This window comes from Lissotriton vulgaris, unplaced genomic scaffold (assembly GCF_964263255.1).
Source record: "Lissotriton vulgaris unplaced genomic scaffold, aLisVul1.2 SCAFFOLD_1212, whole genome shotgun sequence".
In the NCBI taxonomy this organism is placed as follows: domain Eukaryota; kingdom Metazoa; phylum Chordata; class Amphibia; order Caudata; family Salamandridae; genus Lissotriton; species Lissotriton vulgaris.
In genome coordinates, this window is record NW_028241852.1 from 472622 (window position 1) to 499101 (window position 26480).

Below are 26480 nucleotides of genomic sequence, written 5' to 3' on the forward strand. Positions count from 1 at the left end.
ATGGTGCTGCAGGTAAGGTGGGGGGCCTGGCCTTGGTAACCAGTGGGCCTGCAGATGGTGCAGCAGGTAAGGTGGGGGGCCTGGCTGCTGGTGTTGGCGCAGCGGCAGGGGATGGTGGCTGGGTAGCGGGTAGGGATTCCTCCTCCTGGGCCTCCTCGACGATCACCAGCCTCTCACTGTCACTGCTATCATCTGCACCTGTGAGGGTAAGTGGATACTCATTAGGTGCATGTGACTGGCAGACGTGCAGATGTTACATGCATGCTGGGTGGCATTCCCTGGATGGCTGTGGATTTGTGCGCTTAGGAACCTTACTGGCCGCATTGTGGTACTACTACATTGTGGACATACTACGTCTCCCACAATGCCTCAGGGCATTTCCTGATGCACAACATAGGCATGATTAAGGGCCAATGAGTGAGCCTATTCGGGCAGGGACGGTCATAGGGGACAGGGTCGCAGTCGCATGCCACTTACCTTGGGTGTTGTGGGTTGGGCGGGAGGAGTCCAGAGTGGTCACGCCAACACACGCCTCCCTCTCCAAGGTGTCCTCCACCCGGTCCTCCAGGGGGGTGTTGGGTGGGACAGTCGGTCCACCACCTCCAGTGCCTGACGACTCACCGAGACGCGCCGCCACCCTCTCCTTGGCACGCCCTCGGAGGTCGTACCAGCGCTTCTTGAGCTCTTCCACCGACCTGTCCGCAACGCCAACTGAGTTCACGCTGGAGGCAATCCCCACCCAGATCCTCCGCTTCTCCTGTTCGGGGACCCTCCTGGAGTTGGCACCAAACAGCTGGTCGTGTTGGGCCACCACCCCTTCAATGAGGTTCTCCAGCTCCGACTCGGAGAATTTCAGTTTGCGCTTTCGGCTAGCGCTGTTGCTGGGGCCGGGCAGTGGTTCTTCAGACATGGCGGGCGCTATTTCTGCCGGGTCGGGAGTCGCTATCGGCGGTTTTGCGGCAGCTTTCCGTCGTGTCGAGTCGGATGATTGCGTCACTGTGGTGTTTGGGGGTGGGATTTGGCTGCTTCTTGGTTGTGATGTCATCACGGTGCTCGGAATGCGTCTTGCCGTATTTCCGGTTCCCGCGATAATGCGACTCGCAATCCCGATCGCACGGGATTGCGAGTCGCAATCCCGTGCGATCGGGATTGCGCGTCGCTATCCCGTGCGATCGGGATTGCGTGTCGCAATCCCGATCGCTGGTGGCCGGAAATTGCGATTTTTCTGCGTTTTTTGTAGGTCGCTAACGGCTTTAGCGCCCGCGTGCGAGTCGCTATTTTTTCCCCGAAAAATACATGAATGCCGTTTTGCGTTTTCTCAATAGCGAGTCGCTATTATTCGCTATTAGGGACACGCAAAACGGCATGTACATGAATCAGGCTGATAGGCCATTGAATCTACCACCAGAGGCGAGCCCATATACTGTTATCTTGGCTGGCGTCCCAGAGTTAAAACCATTTACTAAAGAACCTGTTGCAGCTTTGAAAAATAAGGTGGTGAACTGGCTCTCCATTAATAGGCCTCTCCCCCCAGGAATATGTAGTGAGGTCCTGATGGTAAGGAGAGTCCCATGATTAGGCAACACCAGGAAATCCATTAATGGAGATTGTGTCCTAATTAATTTTACGGACCCCATGACCGTCTCACATATATGTGGCTGGTCATACCCTGACCTCGGGACTTCCATCCAGCCCCTACCGCTATCATTCTTTTATCCACCATCAAGAAACGTACAAGTAGAGGAGGGATGGGAAGCAGTCCATAGGAGGGAGGGAAGATGAGGTGAAAGTGAAAGAGGAGCCCTCTTCCTTCCTAGATTTCAGCAACCTGTTTATTTTCCAACTAATAACAGGTACAGCACCCTGGACACAATAGATTGACAGAGTGGATACGGGAGGGGGGAGGCCATAAGTGAACATAGGGTCTCTCCTCCTATACAACACACTCCAGACTCAGGGGGAAAGGCCCACTGTAAGGAGCATCACACTAGTGGAGAGGTAAACAAGACCTTTGCGGGGACCTCATCAGCTTTGAACATTGCAATAGTTGCCCAGAGGGAAAATTCCGTCAATAACACATTTGTGACGACCGAACCCAATACGGGCTCTTCTCTATCTCCAATCTTGAGCCTCAACCCTCCCTAAAGATAATATCTTGGAATGTGGCGGGTCTGGGGAATAAATTGAATTGCCCGGATTGGAGTTCATTCGTCGAGGGCAAAGATATATGCATGTTCCAAGAAACCTGGGCGAGAGAGGATGTCTCCCACACAGGATTTGCAGCATTTTCAAAGCCACCAAAGTGGGGGGGAAGGGGGCGTCCCTCGGGAGGATCTGGGATGTAGGGCAACATTATTCCCCCTAACCACAGAAGACATCCTTGCCGTTATGCTGGTGTGGCCAAATTCTAACAGACTCTTGTTGGTAAATGTTTACTCTAGGCCGGTGGGCATTTCACAAGAGTCTCACACCATTGAGGAGCTTTCGATAGCCCTAAGTGAAATCCCTGAGGGTACTCCCTTACTGATAGGAGGGGACTTGAACTGTCATTTTGAACCGCTTTCTGGTCTATTAGATGGACTGTCCCAGGAGGAGGATGCTCTATGGTTAGTTCCCCAATCGGCAGCGCCCGCCCCTAGAGCATGGACTCCATTGGCCGTCCAACATGGCGTGCGGGCCTGTAACGGTCGCACAAAATCTGACATCCCCCCTAAATGCACATATAACAAGGTGGGTAGGGAGTCAAGACTTGATTATATTCTGGTTCCACTTGCATTGTGGTCGCATATTATTGACTTCCGGGTGATCGCTAGGGAAGATAGCAACCACGATGCACTGGAACTAGAGTACTCCCACCCCGGTCTAGAGGTTAGGGGGGCAGAGGCAGAGCCCTCTGCGCAAGGGCTTGTGTTAACTAGCAACAGACGCAGAATAAGGTGGGAGAAAGTGGCCTCTAGTCCTGAAAAGCTAGGAGAGCTATACGTCCGGGTCATCCCCATACTTGAAAAGGCTCGTGCAATTACGGAACAAACCAGCATTCAGGGCGCAAATAAAAAGCTGTGGCTGTTGCACGAAGACCTAATCAAGTCTGTGTCCGAAGTCCTCTTCTCGACTGTAAAAAGTGGCAGAGGCCGACTCATCCGCCGTTCCTGGTATAACGCTCCATGCCGCAAGGCGAAATCTGATTTGTTAATCCCGATTAAGGAAGGCAAGGGGAGAGATAAGATCAGGGCTATGAGAAAGGCTTACAAGTGTCTGATTACCCACGCTAAGAGAGAGTGGGAGCAGGACAAATGGGAAAACCTCACCATCTCCTTGGCTGCCAGGGATTCCCGCAAATTTTGGCGCATTGTAAATACAGGGTCTGAGGAGTTAGCGTCGGCAATAGAACCTAATATTGCTCCCAAGGTTTGGCAAGTCCACTTCCAATCCCTGTATAGGGCAGTCGATGGGGCCCTACCTAGCCCCCCCATTGTCCTCCAGCGATTGTATTCCAGGGGAACCCTTCACAGATTTGGAGGTAAGAGTAGCGTTTGCTGGGCTGGCATCAGGCAAAGCACCAGGTCTTGATGGTTTACCGGGCGACCTATTCAGGCAGGAACCCGATGTATGGGCTCCATATTTAATGTTAATGTTCAAAGCAATCTTGAGGGGCATGGAGGTACCAGATACTTGGCTGGGAGCAGAGATTGTCCCAATATATAAGAAGGGATCACCTCTGCTCCCAGCCAACTACAGACCTATCAGTCTTATCGATGTTTCTCAGAAACTATTCGGTAGACTGATGCTCGATCGCCTCCAAAACTGGATTGAGGAATTCGCCATCCTAAGTCCCCTACAGGCCGGTTTCAGAAGGGGGGTTTCAACTACGGACCAGATCTTCCGTCTGAACCTCCTATTCTAGAAGACCGCGAGAATCGAGGGTGGCAGCTTGTACACGGTTTTCGTGGACTTGCGAGCAGCCTTCGATTTAGTCCCTAGAGACAAATTATGGTCCGTTCTAGCAGACCTAGGTATCCTGGTTGACATCTTGTTAATTTTGATAAGATTACACCAGGGGAACTTCGCCAGGGTCAGGTGTGGCACAGGGGGGGCACTCTCGGGAGGTTTCCCCGTTGACAGGGGGTAAGACAGGGCTGTGTACTTGCGCCGACTCTGTTCTGCCTCTTCGTCAATGGGGTAATTGACCACCTGAACAGGCTCAGTGACATTGGCACCCCTAAGCTCAAAAGCAACCGGGTGCCCGCTATCATGTTTGCGGACGACAACCTGCTGCTGTCCAAGTCTCCTATTGGCATTCAACGGGTATTAGATGGGTTCTCGACCTTTTGTGCCGAGCGCGGGTTGGAGATCAACGCCCTTAAAACCAAATATATGATCCTCAACCCGTCCGAATCCTACCATAGGGCCTTTAAGACTCGAGAGGGTCTTCACTTTCGAATACTTGGGGGTAACAATTAACCAGAACATGACGTGGGATTCACACCGAGTCAAGGCAAATATGAAATTGGCCCAGCTAACGGGTGGTATCTGCAGGATGGCAGGTGGGTCGACTTAAAGGCCTTTTGGCCCACTCCTCCAAATCTATAAAATGCAGGCATGAGGGGCAGTCACCTATGGTGGAGAATTATGGGGTCACACACCTGCCCAGAATTTGCAGATCAGCTAGAACAATTTTATTAGGCAGTTGGCAGCCCTATCATCTAGCACTCCACTGCATCCGCTGAGATTAGATCTAGGTCTCAGACCTATTACAGAAGAACTGGGACTCAAACCTTTAACTTTTTGGCGTAGAATCTGGACCCATCCAGAACTATCCAATTATAGGTCTGAGCTCGAAGAGATCTTACGCCTACCTAATACTGGACAAATCCCATGGCTGAGATATATCAGCCAAATCTGTGAGACACTGGGAAGACCGGAACTGTGGTTAGATCCTGGAAATACATGTGGCAGGTTCCCCTGTAAATGTCTTTCCAGGGAGTTCTATGAGTACAAATTGATTGACTCAACTGAGAATACACGCGAGGGATCTTTAACCAATTTGTTTATCAAAATCAAAGACTCATACCATCTAGAGCCTGTTCTTGATAGCATTTGTCCTGCCCTCACCAGGAAATTATTTATGCAGTGGAGATACGGATCTCTTCCTCTAAGGGCATTCACGGATCGCTGGGCAAAATCCCATTCCACATCACAGTGCCCAGCATGCTCTTACCTTAGTGAAACTGACCTGCACATCATATTTTTTTGCTCAGCTTACCATAGACCCAGGAAATTCTGGCTTGTTCCACTTCTTAAAAACCTTGGATTCAGGAACTTTTTCCCAGCCTATAGAATACTAAAGACAGATTTATCTCCTCCAATCGTCTTTGCAGTGGCAACATTTTTAACAGCTATGTGGCATATTCGCAAACGCTACATTTAGCTAATTATAGGATAACTAGCAGCCCGTCCCAACCTTGTCCGGGAACAATTAGGCTTCCCCGCCCCCGCCTGCCCCGACATTGGCCATCAGCCCGGGCCCCCGTCTGCCCCGTTCCCCCGCTGCCCCGACCCCCGTCTGCCCTGACATTGTCCTCCGGAGGCTTACCTCACACAAATATGCCAGAGGCCCAGTGTTGCAGTGGTGGCCAGCAGGAGCGCCTGAGGCACTGGGGAGCTTTCTGGGTAAGTGTGGCTCTGGCGCTCTGTTTGCAGGGAGGCGAGGATGAGCAGAGGTTGCAGGGATAAGAGTAGGAGTTCACAGAGTATGGAGCGGCCGGCGGGAGTCGGGAGCTTGAGCACAATTATGCCAGAGGGTCCCCCGCCTGTCCCGACCCCCGCCTCCCCTGACATTGTCCCCCAGAGCCTTTTTATTGTAACTCCCCGTCCCCCGCGTGCCCCGACCCCCGCCTGCCCCGACATTGTCCCCCGGAGCCTTACCCCAGCCGCCGCTCCTCAGTTCAGTGCTCCTCGCCGGTCTGCCGGTCCGCTGCTGCTCACCGCCTGTGTGCCGCTCGTCAGTGCTCCTCCCCCGCGCCATGTCCGCCGCTCAGCCGCCGCTCCTCAGTTCAGTGCTCCTCGCCGCTCCGCCAGTCTGCTACTGCTCACCGCCTGTGTGCCGCTCGTCAGTGCTCCTCCCCCGCCCCATGTCCGCCGCTCCTACTCGCGTTCCGACATCAGCATGCAGTTCGCGGCCGGCGCTACTTCGAGGGGACTACTTTTTTTTAAATGTAAATCTTTTAAATATAACGTATTTTTAAAATTTATATAGCCTATGTCCATCTGCACACCCTGAGGATTCCAACGATGTATTGGGTGTGTGGATTGGCGCTGTAGTTCCCGAGTTTACCCGCCTCAAAGCCTCAAAGTTCTTCCTTTATAATAGTAGTATAGATGAACTGTATTTGATATTTTAAAATCCTCTGTTTTTTAATTCATTACTACAGATTAATTGTACTGTTTTTATATTTCTCATACTGTTTACTGGTTTTACATGTGTTAAACTGCTGTACACTTTTATGATCTACATTGATCGAAATAAAGACTAAATGATGTAAACCACTGCCAACTAAAGACTCCATTTCTAACAACCACCCATTGCCCCTACCAACCCCGAAAGTGAGAGTACCAACACAACTACTAACTATCAAGCACTTACAAGTGTGACAATTCAGACTACTCCAGGCCCCCAAGTTATACGAATAGCTTGGGGTTAAGGTAGGAGTCGTTATTAAAGTGTGTTGAATTTCTAAACAACTGATGTGGTATAGTGCTTTCTAAATTAGAACAAACAGCGTCACCATGTCGCAGACTGTTATAAGTGCCGGTGTTGCCAAATGAGTGCTGGTGCTGCACACCGGAAACCACCGGCTCAAATTAAGCACTCACTCTAATCTTGACAATAGCAGGATCATTGTATCTAAAGAAGGTGCTTCAGCAGAAATGGACTACGTTGATTCCATTCTAGAACGGGGTGCAGATGAAGCTTCTATGTGCATAGGTGTCTCATTGTTTGGTCAGTTTAGAATGTCTTCCACTCCAAAGCTTACTATTCAGCAGGTGCTGAAATACGTCATCATGCATGACTGGCGCAATATGGGCATAGGAGCAGTCTCTTGCTTCGTGAACAAATTCTGTCCTTTGACAGGGTCAGAATCAGAATCTCCTTGTTGTGTAGCTAGCACACGAGTCAGCGTGAGTACATGCGTGGCGCGAGGTTTGCTCGCGCATCTCTCCAACATGGACTCGTGCCGACTCGTGCTAATGTTTTCATGTAACTTTCTACCTCGAGCTTTGTTATTGTTTAACTCTGCATCACTCGTGACCATTTGCAGTTCACTGTTGTATATGCTTGTTACCAACTGTATTGTGCAGCAGTTACCACGGAGTCCCTGGAGACTTGAGCTGCTTGCAGGAGTGCTTCTTTACATGGAATAAACTTTATTGTTTCTTCAAATTATTTGTGGATATTTACTCAACAATTTGGCGACGAGGGACGGAGCATTGAACCTTCCTGGAAGCACTTCCTGCTTAATTTTATGCTATTTACGCATTTTTGAGCAGTTTTGCATTGGAACTTAAAAAAAGTTTCTTAATTTATTTTTATTTCCTGTACCTGAAAAGGAAGCGAAGCGACGAACAACCTTCAGCGACGCACTGCATTTGGGAAAGCAGAATTGATTTACTTCTTTTTCTCAACGCTAAGGAGTACGCGTCTTCGTTTCTTGCTGTGTGGTCTTCACGCGTTGTTGAAAAGCTTGAAGCGGAAGCCACTGCTGTATCCGATACGCTTAAACACTGAAACGCTTCTCTCTATTGGTTACTCTGTTTTTCACGAAACTGAAGAGGTGACTTTGTTCTTTCTTATCCGACGGTCTCTCCTCACAGTTTAAAATAACGAAGAATTCAACCCAGAAGAAATCGGAGTAAATAGAAAGCGAGAGAAGCGCATTGAGATCGGAAATACAGAACAAACCACGTTAACCTTCAATTGAACACATGAAAACGTTCTTTCTTCAAGGAATCATTTGACTATTTTTTTTAAAGCAACTCAAGTATTTATTTCTCACTTTTATTTTGATGTTGCGCTTGTTAGTAATACTCAGTGTGAATTAATTTCTTTTTCTTCATTTTTATTTATTTACTTTCATCACCATGTGTGCTCAAGGCTATACCCTTTCCCCTCCACAAAGTTATTGGTCAGCTGGTAGTTCTCCTTGTATGCCTTGGATTGAGTGGAAAGCTTACTTCTTAAATTATATTGAGACATTAGATGCAAATGGTAAAATGAAAGCTCCAGAAAAAAAAGGCATTTTCTTACACTGTCTGGGACCTGAGGGACTAAAAGCCTTCAATCAACTTCCTGCTTCACAAGCAAGTGGTGATATGAACGTATTTGATAAGGCTGTATATGATTTTGATAAGTATTGTTCTCCCAAAGTATGCATAGGAATTTCTAGATTTAAGTTTTTTCAAAGAAAACAGTTAAGTGAAGAAACTGTAGATAACTTTGTCGCGTCTCTGAAAACATTAGCCCTTGATTGTAAATTTGGAAATCTACAAGAAGATCTTATAAGATATCAGGTAGTCATGCACTCTAAAAATGAGACCATACAGGAAAGACTTTGGATTAATGGGGATGAAAACTTAGATTTTGTTCTATCCATTGTTAGAAAAGCTGAACTTTCCTGTAGAAGTGCATTACAGGTTAAAGGAAAAGATGTTTCAGTCAGTAAAAATGTTGTTGCAAAAATTAACCATAAATTTGATAGTAAAAATAAGGATGCATTTAAAAAGAAACAAATATTTTCTCCAAAAGGGAATTCTGAAATTTCAAAGAGTAATCTTAAATGTTTTAGATGCAACAGCAAATCACATTTAGCAAATGACAAAACTTGTCCTGGTTTGAAACAGAAATGTTCAAATTGTGGTTTAAAAGGACATTTTACTTCTGCTTGTAGAAGGGGTAATGCCAATCAAAAAGTCAAATGCATTGAGTTAAGTGAAAATAGTGATGATGAAGACTTTACAGATGATTCCAATGACTGTCTTTTTGTACTGAATATAAAAGATTCTGCAGTTCTAAATGTAAATGACCATACCGTCAAGAAGAAACCATTATGTGATATGGTTATTGGAGGGGTAAAGATCAATATGTATGCAGATTCAGGATCACCTTATTCTATAGTATGCGAATCTGTCTGGAGGAAACTATTTGTACCGAGACTAGGTAGTCATTTGGAAGAAAGTGATATCAATCCTGAGGGATATTCTGGTGGGAGAATAGATATTTTAGGGTTCAGAACTCTAGTTTTCAGGTTTAAGAATAGAAAATGCATTGCAAAATTATATGTTTCAAAGAAGGGTCCTTCAGTTCTCAGCTGGTTTGATTTTGGTAAACTTGATATTGTCCTTGATCCTAATAGTCCAAACCCAGTGATGTTGATTGATGAGCAAAATGGCATTTCTTCGCTGATGTTAAAAAAAATTCCAAATGTTTTTTCTAAAGGCATTGGGAAGTTGACCAACTTTAAACATGAAATTCGTTTGAAGGATAATGCTTGTCCTAAAATACATAAAGCTCGCAATATTCCCTTTGCTGTCAGAGAGGAAGTTAAGAATGAATTAAATGCTTTGGTAGAAGGGGGCATAATAGATAGAATAGAGTCATCAGAATGGGTTTCGCCCATAGTGGTTGCTAGACGGGCTAATGGCAAGGTGAGATTATGCATTGACCTTCGCCATCTTAACAATAATATTATTGTAGACCAGTTCCCTCTTCCTCGTATCTCTGAAATGTTGTCTGTGGTTGGAGGGTCTAATATTTTTTCAACCATCGATTTATCTGCTGCTTATCACCAGATAGAGTTAAATGAGAAGAGCAAGGATTTAACTGCATTCATTACGCCTTTTGGGTGCTTCAGATTCAACAGGATGCCTTTTGGTCTGGCGTCCGCTGCAGCCATTTTTCAGAGGGTCATGCAAGACATCTTAAAGGACTGTAAAAATGCCATTTGTTTTCAGGATGACATCTTGGTCTTCAATGATGACAAGGACAAGCACATTACTGCTTTAGAAGAAGTTTTGAATGCACTTAATGAACATGGCCTTACCATTAAGCATGAGAAATGCAAATTTGGTGTGCATTCTGTAAATTACTTGGGTCATGAACTATGTGCAGAGGGTGTTAAACCAAAACCTTCACTTTTGGAGGCAATTAAGTTGGCTCCTCACCCTTTATCTAAAGATGACGTAAGATCCTTTTTGGGGTTAGTTGAGTTCTACGCTAGGTATGTTCCTGACTTTTCATGTAGAACTTATAATATCAGGCAATTAATTAAAAATAGAGTTGTTTTTGAATGGACAAGTGAATGTGAGAAGGAGTTCTGTGATGTGAAGAATGCTATCTGCTCAGCAAGTGCACTCTCTTGTTTTGATCCTTCTCTGGAGAACATAATTACTTCTGATGCTAGCGCGAAAGGACTGGGTGCTGTGTTTACTCAAAAGAATAAGGAGGGTAGAGAAGTTATTATTGCGCAAGCTTCCAGGGCTCTTACTCCTGCTGAGGAGAAGTATTCTACAATAGAAAGGGAGACGTTAGCGTGCATTTGGGCTTTAGAACATTTCAGGGTGTTTGTCTGGGGTAAGGAGTGTACACTGAGGAGTGATCACAAACCTTTAGTGCGGCTCCTCACTACAGAGGGCATGTTGAGAGCTTCAGCCCGTATTGCACGGATGTCCATGCGTTTGCAGGATTTCATTTATAATATACAATATTTACCTGGCAAGGAAAATGTTTCTGCTGATTTTTTATCTAGGATGCCCTTACCCATTCAGGAGGATTTACACAATGAGTGGGACAATTTCCAGATTGCTTTGATTCATGATGAGGGTCCTATTACCATTGATCAAACTTTGTGGAGAGAGAAATTTGAGGATGATGAAATTTTAAAGAATGTTGCAAACTATATCATTGGTACTTGGCCTGACAAAAAGTTTTTGAATCCAGAGTTAAAAAGCTTCTGGGAAATAAGGTCAGAACTTTCATTTTGTGAGAATATCATTAAAAGAGGTGAACGTATTGTTCCACCAATGGGTGTAAGGAAAATTATAGTACTGCAGGGCCATGAAGGTCATAGTGGCATGGTTAGAACCAAGCAACAGGTCAAGCATTTATTTTGGTGGCCAGGAATGGATATGTTTATTGAAAGACTGGTTAGAAATTGTGTGGTATGTGCCAACTCAGATAAGTCTTTAGTTACCTTAAAACCAAACATGGGTGCGCATACCATTCCAAACAATCCCTGGGAAACCATTGCCATAGATATCATGGGTCCTATTGGTTGTGACTCAAAGTATGTCATTGCAGTCATTGACATTTTTTTCAAAGTGGCCAGTTATCAAAATTGTCAAAAAGGTAGACACTGATTCAGTGCTGTGTTTTTTAGACAAAGTCTTTATTGATGAAGGTTTACCTGTACGAGTTATTTCTGACAACGGTGTGCAATTCAATTCAAAGAAAGCAAATGATTATTTTTCAAGGCTTGGGATTGCTCATTCTACTACTTCTTTATACAATCCTAGTGGAAATGGGGTAATAGAGAGGTTTAATAGAGTCCTAAAAGGCGCTATACAATTTACCGGTAATGAGGATAAAAAATGGGAAGTTGATATTTTTAAAAAAGTATGGATGTACAGGACAACCATGAATTCAATGACTGGGTTTTCTCCTTTTGAGATCATGAGGGGAAGAATTCCAAGAACCAAAGTGAATCCTTTGTGGTTGGTGAAATCCACATCTTCAAATGTGGATTTGAGTTTAGTTAGAGAAAATCTTATTCGTACCCATTGCTCTAGTAAAAAGTACTTTGATGTGAAGTGTGGTTCCAAAAAAGATCCGAAAGTAGAAGTTGGCATGATGGTGAAGGTTAAAAAACCATGGAAAGTCAAGAAAGGGGAAAGTTCATTTATGGGCCCTTTTGAAGTATCAGAGGTTTTAAAAAATTCTGTGAGATTATCCAACAATAAGGTTTGGAACATGAGTAGAATTGCTGTTCTCAAAGCTGACAAAGAGGTTTATTGCAAAGAACCTATTCCTGAACACCCTGATCTTTCCTTTTTGGATGAGGATCCTAGTGAGGCTACAGTTCGTGATGGTACAGATGCTATACCTTGTTGCTCTAGTAGTTGTTATGCCAATCAAGGTCCCACAGTACCTTCTAGTGCAAGTGACAGCTTCACTGGTCAAGAGGTTACTGTCCAACATGATGTTCCTTTAACCAAAAGAGCTACTAGGAGACCCAAATGGCTAACTGACTTTGTTGCTTTCGTTACAGGAAAAGTGTAACTTTTGTTTTTTTTTCTCTCTCTTTGTTTTTTTTTCTTTTTCTCTCATAAGGAGGGAAGGTGTGTTGTGTAGCTAGCACACGAGTCAGCGTGAGTACATGCGTGGCGCGAGGTTTGCTCGCGCATCTCTCCAACATGGACTCGTGCCGACTCGTGCTAATGTTTTCATTTAACTTTCTATCTCGAGCTTTGTTATTGTTTAACCCTGCATCACTCGTGACCATTTACAGTTCACTGTTGTATATGCTTGTTACCAACTGTATTGTGCAGCAGTTACCACGGAGTCCCTGGAGACTTGAGCTGCTTGCAGGAGTGCTTCTTTACATGGAATAAACTTTATTGTTTCTTCAAATTATTTGTGGATATTTACTCAACACTCCTCCCTCTTTTCTAGTCAATACGCCTCCTACTGACCCATTAGGATGAAAAGTGGGTGCTGCCATTAAGTGGCTGTACTATGGTCAGTTGGCCTCTTTAAACAGAGACATATACAGCATATACTTTACAATCCTTGCTTAATTACTTTTAAGAACTAGCCTCATCTCTTCAAGGGGGTTCATATTGCTTTGTACCATTGGCCAGGATATTGTTCCAGCTCAGGACCTGGTTGGTGTACGTTAAGAACAGTCATGAGAGCAGGAACAGCTTTGAGAAAGCCTGGCATTGTGTGTATCAGAGAGATGTGAAATCAGAGGGGCAGTAGATGCCCCACTTGACGAGATTTGCATCTCTGCTGGATGAGGTCACCCTCCATGTTTTAGAGGACTGAAAGCACATTCTGTCCTTCCTGGTAAACCCAGGTTAGCCACATCCTAGGTTTCTTCCAATTATTCCAACATTTCCAAGTTGCAGTTGCGATGGTTCTCTCGGAGCAAATCAATAAATTGCCACAAAAGAGTCAAGAGAAGTGGGAAGGTCTCATTCTTCCTCAGAGATAGTTTTGGGATCCTTCTAGACTGGTAAAACATGCCTCTCCTCGCCATCCTGGAAGGTGGGTGTTTACAATAATTTCAGAACACATAGGAAAATTTGGCTGGGGAGAAAAGAGCTACTCCTAGCTATCCAGGCGGACTTAACAGAGGCGGTGTGGTGCTTCGGGAGCACCACCATCATATGTTCCGAGTTGAACAGCAGACTAGTGTAGTGAGGGGCAGAGTTGCATAAGGCGGTTTAGAATTAAAAAAGGAAACTCAAAACTGCTGTAAGCAGATTTTTCAAAACCAATGGCCTAGAGAAACTCAGGCATGGCCTCATCCACTCAGGCCGCCCCAAGCTTTGTGCATGGGACGGGGTTCACCTGTCGGAGAAATGGATTCATGAATTTTGGTACAACCTGAGGGGCGTGATGGTTTTAGCAGGCTGCATCTAACAGAAGAGGAAGAAGAAAAAAAACTGACAGCAAGCACAGGGGGGAGCCGCCAGAAGATGTGAGCCTCCCTGGTGGGGTGGCGGATAAGAGGGGTACTTTGGTTGGTTATGGAGGCACACCGACAGGGCGATGTTTAGAAGGAGGGCCGCTCACTTTGGGATGCCTTACGGCAGGGTGAGTAGGCCTCACAAAAGGGGGTAGCAAACGGAGACCATGCTTGCAGCCCAGACCCCGCCAAAAGTCAGGGCACAAAAAGAGACTAGCAAGGTAGCGAGTTGGGGCCTAACTTTGGGGAGACGCTACCCCCACACACTAAGGGGTGTGGAAACCAACAGAAAAATTTGGAAATACCTGAAAAACAGCAGAATAATGAACTATCAGGTTGAGTTACGATTCTATGATATGCAAATGAGTCATGTCAAACAAGTGATTTATGACTAACAAATTATTTATATCAACTCATGCATGTTAAGCAACATAAATGATTTATGACACCCAATTTTATGATGGTTCATGATAATGATTTATGCCCTTGGCCATAAAATTATGTCCAGGGGATTGCAGAATGAGTATGCATATAAGGGTAATAAAACTGCGGCCAACAATGACCACAAAAACTACAATGCGTGTTGGCGGTCCTGTGGTAATAAATATGTAAGAAAGTTTGCACGCCATCTTGGATGGGCACTGTGCGGGTATTATGAAGGACTGGTTATAGAAAAGAATTCTTCCTAATACAATTTGATTCAAGACCTGCTATTAACTTCATTGCCATCGAACTGCACATCCAAGGCATCTGAAAGGACTGTCAGTGCCTCCCTTTGAAAATGTGATTCCCAGGATACCTGTTATGAGCTGGTTCAGGGAGATGTAATTACATGTCCTCCAGGTGCAGAGGCTATCAGGAGGATTCAGGCAAAAAGAACAATTGATGGACAGAATGCAGAAAAATGTCATACATTCACACCAGTACAGAGATCTCGGCCTAAATCCATCGTTTTTTTGCCCACCATGCCATTCCAGTTCGAGTGGAACGGGTATGCCCAGACGTGAGTCCCGTGCTCTCCATGCCACTGGAGTCAAGCTATCCAGGCTGATGAGGGCTGAAAGCCCGAAACCGGTCCTAGGATGCTTGTTTTCGGTCCAGGGAGGACCTGGCTTGGCAGTTCGGTCTGGACTGTTCCCATGAGGCACAGGGTCGAGACTGATTTGCATACGGCTGGGTCCAAACTGGGGTGGCACATTGGGCAAAAAAAAAAATGATGAATTTAACCCAGATCTCTTGACTGGGGGAGAATGTTTGAATATTCAGTATTCTGTCCATCATTTTTTGCTGTTACACTTTTCGCCCTGAATGGGTTGGGCCTGTTACACTTTTCGCCCTAAGTGGGATGGGTAGGCCCAGACGTGGGTCCCTTGCTTACTGTGCCACTGGATTCGAGCTAGCCTGGCTGATGAAGGGTGACATACCCCGAAACCAGTCCCAGAATGCTTGTTTCCGGTCCAGGGAGGACCTGGCTTGGCAGTTAGGTCTTGACTGTTTCCATGAGGCGCAGGGTCAAGACTGATTTGCATATGGCTGGGTCCAAACTGGAGTGGCGCAGTGGGCTAAAAAACGATGGATTTATCCCAGATCTCTTGACTGGGGGAGAATGTTTGAATTATTCAACATTCCGTCAATCTTTTTTTGCTGTTTCAATCAGGAGGATTCAGAACAATAGCCAATACCATGACTGACAGCCTAATGGCCCATGTATGCTACCACTCATCCCAACAGAATTTATGACATTTCTAACTCTGGTGAATACGTACACTAAACTCAAACAGTCAAGGATTACTTCCAGTTCCTTAGATAAGCATCTGGGACCTTCCCCTTTAGTTCCAGCTTCTTCTGCTCACAGTTTAACATTTCTACAAATTAATTATTCATGCAAACTCCAGGCAAAAGAAACTGGCAGGCACAGGTTGATAGAGTAGGTCCCTGTCAGCTCACCGCTTCAACAACAGTGCAAAGGCATATAATCTGGGCTCAACTTGGGACCTTCTGTTATGGGAACAAATTTTAAGGAAGGAGGTGGGATGCTGGAGCAGGGACCGATCATCTCCCTGGTCATTTCTGGACATCAGGGCTCGAGTAGGGGTACCACGCGGGTGGACGGCGTCCCCCCACTTATTTTACCTGGTGGACGCCGACCCCCGCCAAACAGCTGGACTTCACTCTTTCCGGGACGAAATCGGAGCTCACTCAGCACGCTGCTCATGCACTGGCTTCTCAGATGCAATCGCATCTAAGGGGTGAGCGAGGGGAGGCAATGAGCCTGAAGGTGCCAGCCACCTTTCATGACGTCACTTCCTGTCGTGATGTCACTTCCGGTAACGGCTCCCCCCCCCCTTTTTTGGGGGGGGCCTTGTGCCCTGCTGGACATGTTTCTAGCAGTGGTCTTTAACCAGGGCCTGGCTGCGAGAGGCGAGAGGCATGGTAAACTAATTTCCATCTCTGGCAGCACCAGTCTGAGAGGTGCATGAGGTTCTTGTATAGTAGAACTTTAACAAGGAAGGGAGGAATTCGGTAATCGGTAGATTAGTAGTGAACTGTCCAGTTTTCCAGTTTTTCGGTAAAATTTGGCCTTTAAATGCACACAAACAAAAAACGGTTCCAAGAGTACACTAAAATGTAACGAATGAAAACTCCCCCTCCCCCCTCCCACACACACACCAACTTATTCAGGAACACATTTCTTCCGAGCCTCAGAGGTTCATCCGATTTCTCAGAATGCTTGAAAAAGGAGATAATAGTGGACGTGCTGATTGAGACCTCTTGAACTTCTCGCGAGCGGAACGACCGTGATATGAACGTGTTTCTTCGCAGAGAAAGCCATGCTGCCTCAAATGCAAATCTAGGCTCAAGTGGCGGAGAGAAGGAGGTCTCTTGTGACATCAGCAGGTTCTCGAGTGGCGCCATGTTTAGATCAGGCTCGCGCTGATTAAAATGGGGAAATGAAGAGAGACGCATCAATAATAACGCAGCTGTCGGCCCAGCTGAGAATCTGGGTCATTATCTCAACGGAATGTGAAGGGAATGGGAAGTGACGGATTAGGGAGCGCGCGAGGATAAGACCCAGCAGCTGTGAACAAAACCCGTGGAGAGACGAGGGCCATTTCGCGGACTCCCAAGTGCTACAGGGAGTGGGAGCAGGAAATAACAAGCATTGGCCTAGCCAATAGATCTCGCCTTTGGGACTTAAAAGTATTTAGTTATGCAGCACCAGGAGCGCAAAACCCATTAGAATCAAAGAGCTTCAGCCCCCCACATCCCCCGTCGTGTGTGGCAGCCCGGGCCCCGACAGCTCCCGGGCACATACACAGCCGCACCCGAGCACTTCACAGGTCTTTAAAAGACCGTGTGCATGTTAAAGAGGCTTTGTTGATGTTTCACCCCTTCTAAGAGCCCCTGCAGCGCCACTCTACCTACTGCTTAATGTTTCAGCCCCCCTCCCTCCAGAAATTTTTTCTTAGCCCCCTCCCGAAAAGTGGCTCTAGTTAAGCCTCTGTGCAGCACAATATCCTTACTGCAACAACATTACCTGTTGCGTGGCTAAACACTTATAAGGTCCCAAAGGCGAGACTTATTGGCTATGCCAATGCTTGTTGTTTCTCTGTATGAGAGTTTGTTAAAGCATTTAAGGGAATAGATAATGTGACAAATGTATGTGGAGATCACAAGGGATGTTTGATGCACAGGGAGAAGGTAGAGGGCAACGGGTGCTAAGCATCATTATTGACGCCTAAATATAGGCATGGGGACCATTGCTGTAAACAACTCCTACAAAGGAAGCACACAGGCTAGAGACCATGGAGACGAGAGCTGTCAAAATGGTGCATCATTTAAGCTGTAGGTCTAGTCAGAAATAGGTTAGTGATTGTCTTCAAAAGTAAAGATAAATCACTAACACATTGCATGCTTGCGAAGGTGAATGATAGACCTATTGGCATTGCCAATGCTTGTTTTTTCGCACCTCATACAGCACAACTGCTGCTTCTAAGTACAAACTAGAAACAGTTTGTAGCATTCCTGGCAGACAGGCTGGAGTTAGAGAGTCACAAATATGAACCTTACTTAGACCCAGGGCTGATATCCTCAACTCAATGTGTCTCTTCAGAAGGGTAATGTGCCTATGATGGAAACTCACTTATCGGAATAAACCGCTGATGTTGACTTGACAACCGATTTTCCATATACTTACAATTAACACCTCAATAAATGTAAACTGCGTGCAGCACACTGGCACAGAACTTATTGCTATAGTTCTCAACTAACTAGCTCAAGGACCACCAGCAATCTATATGTCTAATCTTTATATAAATGCTACATTTATGAATAGTGCTTAATACTGTTTTTATTTGCTATTTAAGGGACTTCACCTCCAACCTTCAGAACCTTCGAAGTATTATAAATAAAAGTTGCTTCTGTTACCCCACATAATGGTACACATTTTGCCTACCTTGGAAGGATGAAAGTCTGCATGCATACTTATGATTTGCAGATCACCACGTTTCGGCAGAGAGCTTTCAGCTCACTGAGTCATCTAGTCGGATATACTTTGTGTAACCTGGGTCAAATGCTCCCAGGTTTTGGTGACTGAAAGCACAGATGCACATGACTATGAAGCGCTCTGCCCAGGATCACATAATCTGAAACAATGCTGAATTTAGATTTAGTAATTGGGAAGGATATGTTTGTTTTTTGGCTTCATTTCAGACATCAGAAACACGGCCCCCAGGGATTTTTCATCGTAAACTACCAATTTACGCAATCATTGGCAAAGTCCATGAGTCCGTGGATGAGATTTAAAAGTTCGTCACAGCCTGGCCCCTCTTGGCCTCTCCCCGGCCACAAAACACGGAGAGCGTCGGATCTCTACGTCTCTTGCCAATGCAGCGGCTGCAGAGCCTCCCCTTGTGCAGTGCCCGTACAACCTGACCCCTAGCATGAACCCGCTGTAGCACTGGTAACTTCTACATTGATTTAGACCCTGTAACGAGCGGGTCTTAGGCCAAACATGAGAGGCTCAGCTTTATGGGAGTGTTTTAGTGGTTAAGGATTATCTTCAATTAAAGGCTGGGGCAGGAGAAGAGTATTAGAAAGGCTGCACAAGATGCAGGCAAGTCATATTTAGATAAGAAATTGATAATATAGCTAGAGGACAAGAAGGAAACACCAACAGAGCAAGGAAAAGGAGAGAGGTTATAGTGTGCATGCAAGTGAAAGAGGAACAGATAGCAAAGGGAGCGACCAATATGTTATAAAGCGACCAGGTGGAATCAAAGGAAACACGTTTGACGGCCATCAATACGAGTCAATACTAGCCGGAAATGATGTACAATAAATAATTCTGCGGCATAGTCAGAACATTCCACTAGAAAAGTCACCAACAAAGCGAGATTACAGCAAATTCACCAATGTAAGTATTGTGTGCGCAATTTTAGATTTAGCCTTAGACAGCTGCTTCTGAACAAGGTTGGTGGGGTGCAAAGATGCCCCTAAGAGTGTCCCACTTCACTCTGCTTTGATGTGCTGCCGTTACCTCCGAGTTCATTTTAAGTGCCGTTTACAAGAAAGACTTTCACTGAAGTGTTTCTCTAGTTTTCACCACACTTTATTCATAGTGTTTGTAAAGTTATGGTGTACACTGGGAATCAAAAACTCCAGAAGCATCATATGGCTCCCTTTCTGCACAATGCTGTAACCTGCAATGCAAACCATAAATGCTCAGTAGAATCAATGGTGGCAATTGTCTACAAAGTGACTGGATGATAGAACTCAACAGGCATATGTGAGATCACCTGACTAAAGTAGTGCCGTGGCAGGGCTAAGCTGGTCTGCAGAAATCACAGCTCTGCTTGAGGAGCTGTGTACTACAAGCATGAAGGGTATGATTGCGCGTACACTAAAACTGCGTTAAACAGTTTAAACATCTTGGCTATCAACACACCAAAGGACAACATCAACAGCCTCCTATTGAAAAGACTGAGAGGAGGAGCAGGAGGTGAACCCGCGAGTGGTGCGCGCACACTGAGGAGAGCAGTCTGCTGTTTTTCAAAGCAGATACTCGTGCTTGTGGTGCGCCGCTAGGCACTCTCGGAAGGCGTATGCCGCCACAAGCAAGAGTATGTGCTTTGAAAAAGAGCTGCACGACGACTAAATGTCTCCTATGCAACGCATGCGTGCTGCGTAGACGAGACCTAAAAAATACCGCAGCAGATTGATTGGTATGCAGTTTTTGCTGATTGTAAGAAAGAGCATTGGGGACATGAAAGTCACAAGCCATAGTGCTGCTCATTATTGGCCCACAGCTATGTGCGGGAATTCAGAGATCGTGTTATTTGAACATCTGCTTCAAGGAACGTACCTAAATCCCTCTCATGTGGAACGAGGTCAAAGAAAATTAGATTTTTCTCTCAGACATGCTTTTTGATTGGCCACATTTTTGGATAGCAAGAGCTATAGACGGTATGTTTAACTTTGTGGGAGCCGTAGCGTCCACGCTCTATTACAAGGTTGTACCACAAAGGATCTACAACTTCAAACTACAGGGCGGGCCCAAGTGGAAGAGTTGTTGGGGTGTTGGAGGGGCTGAATTGACCACGTGGGGTTTGGAGGGAGTGAAGGTGGGAGGCATTGGCAAACGGGCATTTACTTTGCCTCTGGGGAACGTAGACAAGTGTCATGCTGACAAAAGTGTTGTGTTTTGAGGGAAAGAAAATTGAAGGGTACTGAGGCACTCTGTAATAGGCCATCAGTATTGTTTTTATCACTCAAGACCTGCAGGTGTCAAAGGGGAGAGGGGATGGTGGTAGATAGAAATAATTCTCAAAGTCCCCTATGCTTTGGATATTTTAACACTTTTAGAGATGGTTAAATAGTATTTCATGTAATTTTCTAACTAATCATAACTGTAAGTCTTAAACTGTTTCATAGGTTGATAGGTGATGATTATATAAAATTGTTTTGAGAAAATATGTTGTCATTCTGGGACATTTCGATGACTCTCTAGTACTGCCTGCCAACTCTACACACAATGACAGCAATGTCCTGAACTTCTTGCCTGGGTTTTCCATGAAACATAAATAACACCAATGAATACCTACCTATCTGGCTTGATCAGAATTTGATGTGTAGCTTGTTTTCCTTCTCTGTTATTTACCTGTGTAACTTTTATTGATTTAATAAAGTAAGTGCCAGATTACAACAGGAGTTACAGAAAAAAAAGTACAAGTGTATTAGGAGAGATGAGATAGAGAAACACCATAAATGAGGAAGGAGACAGACGTCCATGAAGTTACGAAGACCAGAAATCATATTCTTAAATGTAAATTTAAGAGGACATCACTAAAGTTCTTCCAACTAAAATTGAAAAATACAAACAGGCTACATCAGGTTTACTCAAATCAAATGCAGTTCTACATACCCATGGATAACCATTGTTCAAAGAACAATTCACCAAAGAGCTTCAGAGCATCAGAATCACAATGAACACATCAACACACATCGCAGCGGGGCCATCAACTGACACATGTTTGGCATTGCTTTTCCTATTGACACTGATATAGGTTTAACCCCTTCACTGCGGCGGCAATTCCGCGGCAGTGCTAGGGAGTGGGCGGGTCGCACGGCTCACCTGTGCTTGTGACGGAACCGCTCCGTCACGCGCCTCGGGTGAGCTGTGCTAGTGACGGAACGGTTCCGTCACGAACGCGCCCGCTCAATAGAACGCGCCGCACAGGCGCGAAATCAGCACCGCACAGGCGCGTCGAGCGGGCCGTGACGGAACCGTTCCGTCACTAGCACAGCTCACCGAGGCGCGTGACGGAACGGTTCCGTCATAAGCGCCGAAGGGGTTAACAACAGTACTGTCCCTGCTCTGTTTAGTTTCATTTTTTCACAAATACACCAGCAATATGTCTGGTGACTACCTGGAAATTGAACCAGGAATTGTTCATTGATTCAAAGGGCAGGAATGACATGTTTTGCATTCGTTGGAGAACTTGGGAATGTCCTGGTGCTGAACAGCAATTAGGCGATCACTTCTACTTGCTCTCGGGGCAAGATGAGGCTTTTCTCACGTTAAACATCGAAGGAGAATTCAGTAGCTCATCAATGAAGATTTCTACCTTCCTGAATACATTATTTGCTGCATATCTCAGGTTGCTGTTATAGAACAGGGGTTGACCCAATGAAGTCCAAGGACCTGGGTATTCAGCAGTACAGACAACAACTGGTCCTCGACATAATTTTGCCAATAAGAATAATCATAGTCTTCAATCAAGTTAATTGACTCCAAATCCAGACTCAATCTGTAGTCTTAATGGTATAGAGGATAATAGCCCACAACCTCAAAGAAATATCATTACATTACGTGTCAAATAACCAATGAAACCAAGGAAAGTCCAATTGGGACGGTTAATTTAATATACCATACAGTAATGTTTGAAAATCAATGTATCTATGTACATGTATTTACACAAATCATAAAGCAAAAATACATTTTTAAAAAAGAGAACGTGCACAGAGAAAGATAAAGTAAGTGCTCAAGTGAATGATCAAGAAGATCAGAAGAAAGTGTGGTTGACTAAGGAATTGTACATAGTAATTAGCGAGTAAAAAAGAAGTATTTTTTACAAGCAGTACCTAGGACAGGCTCATTATTCTTTTGTACATAAATCAACCACACTTTCTTCTGATCTTCTTGATCATTCACTTGAGCACTTACTTTATCTTTCTCTGTGCACGTTCTCTTTTTTAAAAATGTATTTTTGCTTTATGATTTGTGTAAATACATGTACATAGATACATTGATTTTCAAACATTACTGTATGGTATATTAAATTAACCGACAATTGGACTTTCCTTGGTTTCATTGGTTATTTGACACGTAATGTAATGATATTTCTTTGAGGTTGTGGGCTATTATCCTCTATACCATTAAGACTACAGATTGAGTCTGGATTTGGAGTCAATTAACTTGATTGAAGACTATGATTATTCTCATTGGCAAAATTATGTCGAGGACCAGTTGTTGTCTGTACTGCATATCTCAGGTTAGCAAAACCACTGCCTTCAGACTTATCTTAACCCCTTCACTGCGGCGGCTATTCCGCCGCAGTGCTAAGGGGGCGGGGCCGCCGCACGGCGGCCGCATGCTGGTGACGGAACCGCTCCGTCACCAGCGTCGGTTGCGCTGTGCTTATGACGGAGCGGTTCCGTCATGGCCCGCCCCGCTCAATGGAACGCTCAGCGCAGGCGCGAAATTCGCGCCGCGCAGGAGCGCCGAGCGGGCCATGATGGAACCGCTCCGTCATCAGCACAGCGCCACCTCAGCTGATGACGGAGCGGTTCCGTCATCAGCAGGCAAGGGGTTAAGAATGTTTAGGGCACTTGGGAAGGCAGATTTTGAGCTCCCCTGTTAGGAACAACTTTGGATTTTATTACCCATTTTCTGCTAATTCTTGTCCTCGTGACGTCAAGCAAAATGGGGTCACTCAAAAACAGGTGAAATTTGCCTAGCCTGCGTAAGGATGAAAATGCTACTATTCCTATTGCCAATAAGTTAAAACTAATACATAATGTTTATAAAAACAATAAGAAATATGCCTTGCCTAGGAACTCAAAAATGCTTAAGATGATCATGGGCAAAAAGGGAAAGAGTAGAGGTAGGCAGAGAGGAGAAAGGTTTACATACAGATATATACAGAAGTGAGACAGAGAGGAAGTTCACTTTCCCACTGGGGCCCTTGGAAGATGGGGCACATGGCATTTGCCCACTTTGCCCATGCCTTAAAATGTCTTGGTTTGTCTTATGCTCTAGAGCTTCTCTCAATTACCTATTATCCCTGTTTCCAAATTCTTCAGCAAAGGTTTAAGCTGTGGTTAAGAATGGCCATTCGGCTATTGGTTCTCCACTGACAGGTGATTGACATGTGAGTGGCATTCACATGTTAATTGTAACAGAATAAATAAATAATATTGTACACATGTGTTTATCTCCTAGTGTCTGCAAATCCGAGAAGACATTGTCAAATTGCTAAGTCTTTTTTTTCCCTACGTGAACAAACAAGGGTCATGAAGAAATCACATACCTGATCTGATTGGTTTGTTCATCAATGGCATCTACCGCACTCTCAACAGAGCTCAGAAGTGATTGAATCTGGTTGGCTGTCTCCTTCAACAAGAATCGGGTTACAAACTGGTCCACGTTGGTACCTCTTTCATACACCTGATCAGGAAGGAAAGTTTCCGTTGAGATGTCAAATAAACAGAATTTTTTTGGGACATTGTAAGATATCAAAGAAGTTTTGACATATTGTAATAGTGGGTTTTGAATCTATATCATGCTGTATTTCAAGGAGGGATAAACCAATGTTAAAATAGTTAAAAAGCAATACAAATTCTTTAAGAGCAGGTTTTACTTTTACACTTTGCAACAATCATAATTTCTGTTGACAGATTGTTGTTCAATCTGTCCCTTACCAGCTATGCACAAATTTCTATATGAGCGGCGTTAACCCAATGACTGTTTGTAATGAGTTAAATAATATTGTCAAACAACCAGAACAATTAAAAAAAGCATTCTTACTATAGTTCACACGATTTTACAATTGAAAATACTAAAAGCGGGAGACTTTTTGTCTAAAAGATTGAAATTTTTTAATTGCCCTTGATTTGGATTAGAAACAATGTATTTTGAAATGAAGTAACTAGATTAGTCATGGATTTTGTATGAAAAATAAGAATATATGTTGAAAGCCGTCCAGTTGTCATTTGATGTGGTTTTGAAGCTTTGTTGTTTTCGTATCAAATACCTCCTTTAGTATCTGAGACTCTGTTTTGAAAATAAGGTAGATAACCAAGTTCGAAGTAACAGAAATTTAGCTTTGTGCATTGCCAAGAAAGAAATTGCTTGATGGGGTAAGCTTGGGCTGTCATTATGGGTGTAGCTTAATCCTATTAAAATGTGCCCTTAGCCTAACCCTTTCTGTGACCTGGCGCATCTCACTATTAGTAGTCCTTGATGGGTTCATTCTAGCTTTGAAGTGATAGGGAAGACCATTCCATCCGGCTAAAATAGAAAGTCTGAACTTTCTCTTGAAAGGTTCAAAGATCTTTTTGAGAAAATAGGGCTTAAGCGTCCCTCATGATAAACAACATCACAATAGATATTTCTTAAACCAAGTAGGCATTACCATTAAAAAATAACCTCCAATTTGCATTATATGCACCAGACATTAGTGTTAGATCTTGATTTAAATATAATCTTATTTATTTCATGTGTTACATATGAGGAAGCGGTCACCATTAGTTCAAGATGAAAAGTTCTTTGCAAAGAAACACAACACACCATGTTTCACTTTTGTGTGTATGAAAAGCGGTGACGTGGTGCAAACCTACCTCAAGCTAGGCAATACACATTTTCATGAAACTCAATTAAGTTTCTGTGTCTTATATGTGAACCAAATTGGGAAAACAACAAAAAACTGCAAAAAATTGAGCTCCATAGCTATCTTCATTTAAAAAGTGTCTTTTCTACTAACCATTAGAGTGACACCTTTTTATTTCGATTCATGGAAATCATAAACTCTGAATTTGCCTAGTGATAGATGTGAAATCTTATTTCTTTTGCCAGTGAAAATAATAATTGAAAATTGATAAGAGATAAGAGACAGGTACAGAATTTGTGCAATGCCTATGACCAAAGAGAGGGGTATAGAGTTGCTTGCTGAAGCATTCATTTCCCTGACAAAGTATTCAGATTTGGTTTGAATGTTGATAATTTGTGAGCTTCTATTTGGAATTTAAGTCAGTTGAGGTCGTCTGTGGTTTCAAGGTGCAGCAATCTTTTCTCCAGCTGTCAGACTTTACTGTGACGTAGACCTCAAGAGACCGAGGCAGCGGTCATTTGTAATTCAATGAGCTTGGCTTTGAGAAGGGGTAGATGATCCATGTGTTCTGAGGATTTCTCAGTGAATCTGTTCACAATGGGGGTGGGAATGTGTGTCTGCAAGGTTTGGATACCATCTTTAGCAAGGTAAGTTTCGAGGCTATCCAGAGAGTAGGTGAGGGATTTTAATCTGTTTTTGTGTAAGTGTGAGATTCCTCATCTTAACCCCTTGCATGCTGATGACGGCCCACATCTGTCATGCACTACGTCGCTCGTGTGCTGATGACGGCTGGGGGCCGTCATAAACCCGCCCACTCGCGATTTTGCCGCACAGGCGCGGAATCGCGGCAGCATGCAAGGGGTTAAATTGAGGTACATTGTAATCTGCCCAATCTAGCAAGAGAGGACCACTTTAACAGTAAGCACCACAATGTCATTAGTATATAAAAATGCCCATTTGCCTTATGTTCTGTAACATCAATGTATAACTAACTGTCTGGTGCATTGTATGCAAATGGAATTACAACTATGCAATGAGCAGCAAGAAACTGTAATTCCTTATACATGGCCAAATCTTTACTGAGGTCAGTATCCCATATAATTCAATTTGCCTGACAGTTTTGATCTACCATATGTAACACATTTCACAACAGAGTGCATGATAACTAGTTTATATACTAACAGCATGATAACTATAGGATATGAAGCCAGAACAACCGTAAATCATTGTGGATATCAAAGTATACAATGCTGTGAGCATCAACTGAGTGTACGGTGTGTCTGGAAAACATTTCTGTGCCTCAACAAGGGCAGTCAGTGCTATATGAACATTGATACCGTATTAT

At 44.4% G+C, this 26480-nt stretch overlaps 1 protein-coding gene across 1 annotated transcript in view; it reads right to left on the reverse strand.

The window, feature by feature from the left end:
• LOC147669872 (N-terminal EF-hand calcium-binding protein 2-like) overlaps positions 1 to 26480 on the reverse strand; it is a 420936-nt gene that overhangs the window by 342170 nt on the left and 52286 nt on the right. The window contains exon 3 of the mRNA XM_086948186.1: positions 23837 to 23973. Within this exon, the coding sequence (XP_086804312.1) occupies positions 23837 to 23973 (137 nt within the window). The remainder of the gene's footprint in view (positions 1 to 23836; positions 23974 to 26480) is intronic.